Source organism: Petaurus breviceps, unplaced genomic scaffold (assembly GCF_028583685.1).
Source record: "Petaurus breviceps papuanus isolate PSGF00001 unplaced genomic scaffold, PetGlider_PUasm1.0 90769, whole genome shotgun sequence".
Taxonomy (NCBI): domain Eukaryota; kingdom Metazoa; phylum Chordata; class Mammalia; order Diprotodontia; family Petauridae; genus Petaurus; species Petaurus breviceps.
In genome coordinates, this window is record NW_027187341.1 from 13,282,984 (window position 1) to 13,292,695 (window position 9,712).

The following is a 9,712-nucleotide window of genomic DNA, read 5'->3' on the forward strand; positions in this document are numbered from 1 at the left end:
ATTTACCAGCAAATCCCAGTCTGAAAGGGGTTTCATTAAGCCAACTAGTCCAACCACTTTACAATTGAGAAAATAAAGGCTTGAGGCTGGCAGGCAGGAAGGGATGCCCAGGCAGGGGGCGGAGATGGGGGGGGGGTAGTTTGGATGTCTAGGACAGAGGTCTCCCCCTCCCCCACCTTGGATTTGAACTTGACCCCGTGATGACCTGGAGCCCTTGAGGATTCTTGGAAATGAACATAGCTCACTGATCCAGGGCCAAACAAGGGTCACTCTCATCCCATCCACTTCAAGGATCCCAGAATTGTGCCACCTTTTCTATTCTGTTCATCCACTCCTCGTCCATCCGTCCTCGGGGTCCTTGACTTAGAATTAACCTTACTGAAAAAGGAAGTCTAAAATAAAATCTGAAACGCGCTTCGGAGAAGTGTGTCCCCGTGGCCGCCTCGTAGCGCCCGGCGGGACCTGCGAGAGCGTGACGTCACTCGTCCCCGCCCCACATTGCCATGGCTGCCAGGGGCGCCGGGCCGGCCAGCGAGAGCGTGCGCTATGCCGAGTACGCGCCCCCAGCCTCCAAACGGCCCGAGTCCGACTTCGACCAGGGACTGGTGAGTCCCGGTAGGGGCGAGGGCGTGGGCGCAGCGCCCCTAACCCGGACCAGGCCCGGGCTCAGCACCGCCGAGGGCACCAAGCGACAGCCCTGGGACCTGGGGGGGCCTCGGCCCCGACCCCTCCCGTCGGCCCCTCCCCCACGTCCTCCTTGGGGGCCTCTGTCCCCCTCTCTTCGGGCCCCCCTCTTAATGATTCCTCTCCATCTTTGGGTCCTTCTCTTTGGACCCCCCTTTCTCCACTGCCCCTGGGCTCCGTGTTTTCCCTCCTACCGTCCCTCTTTGGCCCCCCCCTTCTTTATCATCACTTCTGATTCCTCCTCCGCCCCCCTCTCTAAGCCCTCCTCCTTCCCCTTGGTTCTTTCCCTTCCCTCTCCTTCATGTCCGTAGCCCCCTGGGCTCCCGTGGCAGATACTTAGCAGCTGTGTGACCCTGGACCAGTTACTTAACTTCTGCCCCAGTTTCTCGTTGTAAAATGTGGATAACAGTAGCGTCTGCCTCCCGGGGTGGTTGTCTGGATTACACTGAACCTGGCTCTATATGCCCCTTCTGTACAGAGGGGGTGGAAGGTCCGGACAGGTTAGAGAGGATTTGGCAGGCACAGAGTGTATGACTTGGGGAAAAGTGTGCAGTAGCCAGATTGTGGAGGGCCTTAACATGTCAAGGCAACGAGTTTATATTGCAAAAGGCAGCCGGAAGTCACTGAAGGTTTTTGAGGAGGTCACACTTGTATTAGAATTACTATTTTGACAGTTAGGCCGAGGATGAGTTGAAGAAGGAATAGACTAGAGGTAGGAAGATGAATGCAGAGATTCATTATTGTTCTGTTGAGAGGTCATGAGGGCTTGAACAGTGAGTGTACATGGACAGGAGGCATCAGATCAGAGAGATTTGCCAGGTATGTGTGAGCTTGGGTAAATTACATAGACTTTCTGGAACATAGTTTCCCCCTCTGCTAAATGAGGCATTGGCCTCGATATCTAAAGTTCTATCTACCTTCCCCTCCTTTTGTCCCCTTTTCTGTTCCCCTTTACCCACATAAACAGAACTTTATTCTTTGTTTCTATAAAATATAGTATCTTGGAATTAACTTCCTAGGAATCAATTACAGTAATTAGTTTTAATTGGCATTTACCTACTCCATCACATTATATTTGCAGTTCATATGATAATACGATTAGGCTTGGCATTGTCAAAATTTGTTCTGAACTTTTAAAGGAGACCTGGAGCTAACTCTTGCCTTGAATTTCCACTTTTGTCCACTCAATTCAAACCACTCTGATTCCAATCTTCATCACCTCTTTCTTGTACTATTGCAGTAGCCTCCTGATTAGTCTCTTGCCCCTCTTCAATCACACCTTCAACCAGCCTCCAGATTGATATTTCCAAAACCCAGATCTATCGCTCCCCTATTCATAAAGCGTTAGTGTATTCCTAATACACTCTTTTCTGTGTCCCCTTTAAAGCCCCTCATACACTCTATTGCTGCCAGACTAGCTGATTTGTGTTCTGCCTACATGACCTTCTGTCTCCTTTTAGTGCCTTTGCATGATCCTTCTCCCCTACTCCCCCCTAGTCCGGAAAACTTTGGCTATCTCATCAGGAAGGTCTTTCCTACCCATTGTGAAGTGCTATTCTCACTCCTCACCCTCTTACTTGTATTTGCTTCTCTCTGTCCTAAGTTGCCTTTCCTCCCCTCCCCTAGAGTTAAGCTGAAGGCCCATTTTTGTTTCCTCACAACCCAACAAAATGGCTTTATTCTTCCTTGGTCATATGAACCTAGGAAAGTTAACCTAACCTCTCTGAACATCTTTTTTCTTATTTTGAACATGAGAAGAATAATGCTGCAGTACCCACTTCCAGGGTGGTTGTGAGGAAAGTCCTTTGTGAACTTTAAGGTGCTATAGGTCCGGAGGTGATCATTAATTAGATAGGTGGGAGAAGTAGTGGTCATCCCTATAGCCTTGCATTGTGATGATCAAATGAGGAACAGCAAGTAAGGTGGTGGATAAACCTGAATTGTTATTGCATGTGTGGGAAACAGAAGAGGAAAAGGCACAGTTTTAGAAAACTTATATGAGAGAGTTGATGCAGTAGATGTGGAATCCATAGAAAGGAAGGTACTTAGGGAAAATGGAAAGATTGTGACAGTGTTGGCTTTCGAGCTGAAAGACTCAGAATGTACTATGGTGTGGGGCATATCTAACAAGGAGACAAAAGAATGAACCCAGCCTAAGAGAGGTGGTGAGCCAAAGTCATTGGATTTTTTGTATTCAATATATACAGCTTTCTAGTTCAGCTCATAATAATACATCCCCTTTTCCCTCCAATGAAAACAAAGTTCAAATCCAAAGTTAACAGGGGAAATTTAACATAAAATTTAACCCCACTGTAGGGAGGACAGGGCAGAAAGTCATTCTGTTCAGTGGAAGCTTATGATCAGGTACTGCTGGCAAAATGGCTCTGGGTAGCCATTATCTCCTTCCCTTTCTGTAAAGTCAAGAATCATAGATTGAGCTGGAAAAACCCTTTGAAGCTATCTAGTCTTATGCCCTTCCCCCATCTCATTTTGCTGATGAGGAAACTAAGGCTGATAGATGTTAAGCGCTGCCTATAGAAGTATGCCCTGACAATGATCATATAGCACCACCAGGGCTGCCCTATGGGACGTTGTAGAAACCTGTAGGCACAGGACTTGTAGGAATTTCTGGGCTTTTGTGGTCTGAGACTGGCCCAGGTAGAGGTGACAGACTACCAAATGCCCCCAATGATCCACCCATCCCCTGAAGTTCACTTAATTAATGTGTATGTTTTTTTTTTTTTTAAGCAATCGGGGTTAAGTAACTTGCTCAAGGTTACATGGCCAGTTATTTCTGGCTGCGGTGCTGAGTATCTGAGCCCGTGATTTGATCTCCAGGTCATCCCGACACTGGAGCTGGTGCTTTTACTCGCTGAGCCACCTGGCTGCCCCTAACGTGTATGTTTTATTGCATTTTTATTTCTTCTGTTACACAATTTTTCATTTGCATTGTAATCTGGTTCAGTGGCACTCAGGTGTTTTGTGGGTCACCAGGACAGTAGGAAGACTCATCCTCTTGAGTTCAAATCTGCCCACAGATACTCACTAGCTGTGTGTACTTGGGCGGGTTACTTTACTCTGTTTGCTTCACTTTACTCGTCTGTAAAATGAGCTGGAGAAGGAAATGGTAAAACTACTCCAGTATCTTTGCCAAGAAAACCCCAGATACCATGAAGAGAGAGACATGACTGAAAAAAAAGACAACAACAGCAGTAAAAGGAGTTGGACACCTCTGGTCTAGCTAATCTGGCCCTCCTTCCTTACACTCTCTCCCCTTTCTGTCCCTTTGTACAGGGTGCTGCCATACCGAGAATGCACTTTCTTCTTGCTTCATCTCTTAGGATCCCCACTTTCTCTCAAAGCTCAGCTCCAACACCACATGACACAAAGTCTTTCTTGACTTACTAGCTGATATTTCCTTCCTACTCGAACTGTGTCACTCTCACACACACACACATACACACAGTGCATCTGGCCCATGAGGGATGCAGAAGCTCACAGCAACTCTAATGCAATGATTGTGGAAACTTTAGTTCACTGGGCCTTGGGCCCACAGGAAAAACATGACATTATAGGAATGTCTTTTTTGTTTTGTGCTCAGGATGGTACAAGGTCAGTCAGTGGGGATATAAAAAGAGTATTTAATTTAGTTATGTATAACATTGGCAGATGAAGTGTACTATAGTGTGGCATGTTGTTCACTCCCTTTGGTTGTGTCTAATTCTTCATGCTCCCTTTTGGGGTTTTCTTGGCAAAGATACTGGTTGCCTTCTCCAGCTCATTTAGGAAATTGAGGCAGAAAAGGGTTTGATAACTTGCCCAGGATCACACGGCTAGGAAGTGTGTAAGGCCAGTCTTCCTGATACCAGGCCCAGTGCTCTTCTCTGCTGCCCACAGTAAAACTTAGTAAAAATTGAAGTGCCTCTGACTTTTTCAGAGAAATAGATTAATAATACCTGTTAGCACATAGGTACTTAATTGATTAATTAGTTAATAGGCACTTTATTAATTGATGTCTCTAAACTACATTTTAAACATGCATTTCTTTGAGTACAGTAAAACATATTTAAGTTAAATTCGAATGTAAATTCTTCCCCTGCCCCTCCCTAAAGAGAGGGTAAAATAGCTGTTTAAATGTGGTCATTCTGCTTAGGGAACATATATATACCTTGGAGTGAGCATGAAATGGGAGCCGTGAGTCGGCTTCCTCTCAGCTCATCCCCTTCTTTGTATGAGGATCTACACTGCATGGAATTCTAGAATCTCCTGTCCTTATGATCACAGACATCTTCATTCTGCTTAGGCCGCTGAAGGGTAGCCTTAGGTGACCTTTTTGGTTAGCTAGAAGGCCTCTAACTATCCCTTTGACTTCCTGTTGTTCTTTCTTGTCTCATGGTGAAGCAGAATGAAAAAAATAGTTTTTGTGATGGTGAGCTTAACCTCTAATACAGTTGCATTTATGTGTGAAACCCTTTCAAATCTGTTTTCCATTAATCACCAGGTTTTCTGCCATCTGAATCTTTACCTTTTTCTTCTGATTGAGAAGAGTCCTAACCACTCTCCTCTCTCCTATTTAATAGCCTTCCTCAATGTTATCAGAAATAAAATTTACTTTCATTTGTTGTGAAAGCCTTCCTTTAGAGACCCAGCCCCTTTATAACTATGGAACCTCATTTATGAAAAGTTTAAGGGATTTTCACGGATAATTTTTCTATGCAGCAGTTTTAAATTTATTTGCCTTGTGCTCTGACTTTAGAACTTTACTCATGTGTAAATCCATCTCTCCTATAATGTTATAATACATATTTTAATTACATTGGGATTATGGGAATTGAATGGTGATCCCTCTGTCCGACTTTGAACATAGTATAAATGTGTAATAAATGCTTGTTGAATTGACTGCTACTAAATAATTGAGAAATTAGTGATAAAATTGTTATCTGAAAGGGAAAGAATTTCCCCAGTAAACAGTTTTCATTTTTAACTTGTCCTTGGTGGTAAAGAATGTCCCATTAGGTCATTGAAATTCACAAAAGTTATCTAGCTTTTATGGCAGTCATTTTTTTTTTCAACCTTTTCTTTGAATCTTTACATAATATCAGTGGAGCCCAAATTAAAGAACTACTTTTTATGTTTATAGGTATTTTTGGTTGTGCTTTCTTTCCTTGGCCTCACTTTTTGATGGAAAGCAAATTCCTCAACTAAATACAGGAAGCCCCAAACTTAAAATTAGATTATCCTGAAAGTTAATTTCTTTGTTTATTAAAACTTGCAATGTATTTCCCATTAAGAATAAAACAAAACAAATGCCCTGTGTATTTTGAATAGTAGCATTGAAGTAGAATGTTGTGAAGACAGCTATCATTATTATTACTAAAAGGATTCAGAGGAACACAGTTTGTTAAATGCATCACTTTTTGATGGTGCTTAACAAATATTTAATTGGCATTTGAGGCTGGAGCAACCCACAGACCCAGTAACTTCTGCCAGTTCTCTTTCCTAGCTCATACATAGCACCACATCTGAGCTGATCTATCTTTATGGATTCTTTGGGAAAAGTGGAATGGAATTTGAGGTTTTCCCTTAATTGGAAATTTCTGAGCAGAGCCCAAATGACATTTGTCAGGTATATTGTAAGAGATTACGGGTCAGGGCTTCGTTGTACCAAATCTCCTCTGAGATTCCTTATAGTTTTAAGATTCTTTACTCAAAGATTATGAAAATTAAGAGATACTTTCTTTGACCAACCCTTACATTATGTAGTACTCCTGCTTTTACCATAACATCTTGAATGTGTTCATCAATTTATAACAGGCTAGGGACTTTGCAATTATATGTATTATTTTCTACCAACCCTTATTTTCCCATTTATTCATATTTTAGTTTAATGTCATCAGTGAAAGCTTCTTGCTTTAATTAGGAAGTAGAAACCATGTTGACATCAGTGGCACACTGAATAAATATAGAGTAGTACTTAAAAGATTATTCTTAGGCAATCACTGTACATAATGAGGATTTAAGATTTTTTGAAATTATGCAGAAAATGCTTCTGATTTTGGGTAAGCCTGAGAGATTCCCTTTTATTCACTCACTAATCTCACCATGGAAGTTAGTACATGCCTATTACTCCATTGCTTTAGTTATCTCTGATGTGATACATTTGGCTGTTCCTTCCATCAATGTAGATCGTTAGCCATCCATCACATCTTATCCCATGTGATTCTTGTCCCTATTGTGCCCATGCATCTTCCACAGAGGATGTACCTGTTGTTCTAGAGGCCTTCCTCTAGGCCTATATCTTCTTATCTTGTCTGAGTGCTCTCTGGTATTCTTTGTTCTTGTTACCTGACCAACCCACCTCCTTTTCGGTTGTGTCTTTACTGAATGATATCCCTTTTAGGTCTCTTGCCTAAAAGAAGGTGAGGTGAACTTAAAGGGGACAGGAATAGAGACTAGACTGTGATTTCATTGGTATAGGGAACTACTGGATAAGGAAACACTGTCCACCACTGCAGGTCAACACCTTTGCAACTTAAGTCTTACCCAGAGGAAGGAAGGAAACATTAATTGATTACCATATGCTAGGCACTCTGCTAAGCTAAGGACATACAAATAGAAGGAAAAAAAAGAGATAGTTTCTGCTCTCAAAGAGTATACACTGAAAGACATTAACCCTAGCTAAGGCAGGGATTTGGGGAGGAAGGATGAAGGATAAAGTGGGGAAATGAGCTTGAAGTCCAGAATTGAGGGTAAGGCTAGGAGGGGAATGAAGGCCAGCATAGGTGGTTCTACAAAATGAAATCTCCAGGAGGAACTGGCCAGTGGAAAATGGGGGCTTGCTTTACCCAATCAGTAAACATTTATTAAGAGCTTACTATTTGCCAGGCATTGTGCTAAGTGATAGAAATACAAGGAAAGGTATAATGAGAAGGCCTGGATGTGCCAAGGCAAGGATGTCACAGGTGCTGAAGGAAGTTCCGGGGTAAAAAAGCTGCTGGGGCATGGTTTTGAAGCCAGTAGCAGTGCCTAGGAAATGAAACCCCTCCTGGGCCTAGAGCACTAGTAAAAGATCCAGGGCAAAGAAAAATTAATAATGATTAGCTTTCTGTTAAGTTAATGCAGGATTTTTGTGGAAATTTGTGTTTTAGTGGGGATCTGTTTATTTGCTTTTGAAGGTGGAGCAACAGTGTGAGGGAGTTGTTCCCCAGCTTAAGGTTAATGCAGATCTTAAAAGTTGGTGAAATTTGTGACAGGTGTGAAGATTGGGAGACAATACCTGTAAGTCCTCTGCTCAGTGAAGGACATTTTGTCATACCTGACACATTCTCCTGAATATGAATTTTTTTTTAATCTACATTTAGAAATCCTCCCACACCAGTATTTGCTGATTCAACAACACTTTATCCTTCCACTTCCTTTTTCTCCCCTCAACTTTGTGTTATTTGAATTCAAAAAACTTTGTTTGTAGAAATTGAACTAAATAATAAGACAGCATGAAAATACTGACTTCAGCAGAATATGGTTTGCCAATGATTAACCCATGAGATTTGAATCACTGCAAAATAATAAAAAAAAAAAGTGAGACATCTGGCTTATTCTTTTCCACTAGTTTGATGCAAACTTGTTTCTCAAGTGTTATGAATTAAAGGTTTTGTTACATGGTTGCTTTTATTTTTTTTTGACATTTTTGAGATTAAGAATATAGTTAATAGCATGCAAAAACCCTCAACAAATTTCTAATTGGCTGTAGAATATATCTCCTTTCCCTTTAATCTATTAAATTTTGAGGTTCTTTTTTGACTAGGAGTTATTTGGGTCATGGATATCAGCAATTAAATAGAATTATTTAGCTATAAAAATTAGTACAGGATATTTAGTCTAAAATAGGCGGCTTGGAACAGCCATAGCTTCACATTTTCACATGGATTTTCACTTTGTGGGCATTGTAGGTTGACAGAATGTATTTCTTAACTCCAAGCACTGTCATTTCAGGATAGTGAGAGGCATGTTAGGAAACATGATTGGACTGGGGAAGCACAGGTCTGTATTTTATAGGGTAAATCAAGTGCAATATCAAATCTGTGAGCTGTCTCCATTGATAAGACCAACAGTTAAATGTTCTTTCCGACATATTTGGCCTTGGATTTTTTCTCTTTCTGTTACTTAGCCGCTAATTTGGTGGTAAACAAATATTGTGTTCCTTTTTTCTTTTAATGTTTCTTCTTTTTCTTTTTTAAATGAGAAAACACAGACTGAGCATACCCTTTTTCCTTCAAATGTATTACTTCTCTGGGGAGAATAACTCAATTTGTGGCTCCAGAATGTTACTCATCTCTACCCATACATAACAAAGTAGTTGCAAGAAGATATGGCCACTGGGGATATCTGAATGTGAGTAAGGCTTTCAGGTGGCCAAGGGGATTGTACCTTGTTTGTCTCCAGTGGTTCCCAGGCTTTTCTAGTTTGAGGACCCATGATATTTATACTGTTTATATACATTGATTGAGAAAATCAGTAATGACAAATAACTATTGTAAATTTAGTAACAAAGGCTCCCAAGTTGTGCTATCTGTACGTCTACACCATTTCCATTATGTGAGGCAGGAGAACTTTAAAACAGGTGGCCCCATTTTGTGGAAGGAGAAATGGATTTGCAAATAGAGCACCTGGGTTTAAAATTTGACTTAACTATTTCCTGTCTCTGAGCCTCAGTTTCCTTACCTTATTTGGACCACTCCTTTAAACTTAAGGATTATTTGAATTCCATTAGATTGTACTCACTGAGTTTATGTGGCTTTGTAGAATAATAAAGCATTCCCCATGAATGTATATTCTGTTGGGGGGAGGCAGGAGGAATGGAGGAAGGAAGGAAGGAAGGAAGAAAGGAAACATTAAGTACCTACTTTGTGGATGACTTTGCTTAGTTGGATATATTTTCAAGCTTTCTTTAATTAGTTTGCCCTCCTCTCTCTCTCTCTCTCTCTCTCTCTCTCTCTCTCTCTCTCTCTCTCTCTCTCTCTCTCTCTCT

The 9,712-nt window shown here is 41.5% G+C and overlaps 1 protein-coding gene across 1 annotated transcript in view; it reads left to right on the forward strand.

Annotated features, from left to right (window-relative positions):
• The first annotated feature begins 436 nt into the window (after positions 1-436).
• DNAJC15 (DnaJ heat shock protein family (Hsp40) member C15) overlaps positions 437-9,712 on the forward strand; it is a 68,289-nt gene continuing 59,013 nt past the window's right edge. Inside the window, exon 1 of the mRNA XM_069068687.1 lies at positions 437-605. Coding sequence (XP_068924788.1) covers positions 504-605 — 102 coding nt within the window. The 5' untranslated portion in view covers positions 437-503. The remainder of the gene's footprint in view (positions 606-9,712) is intronic.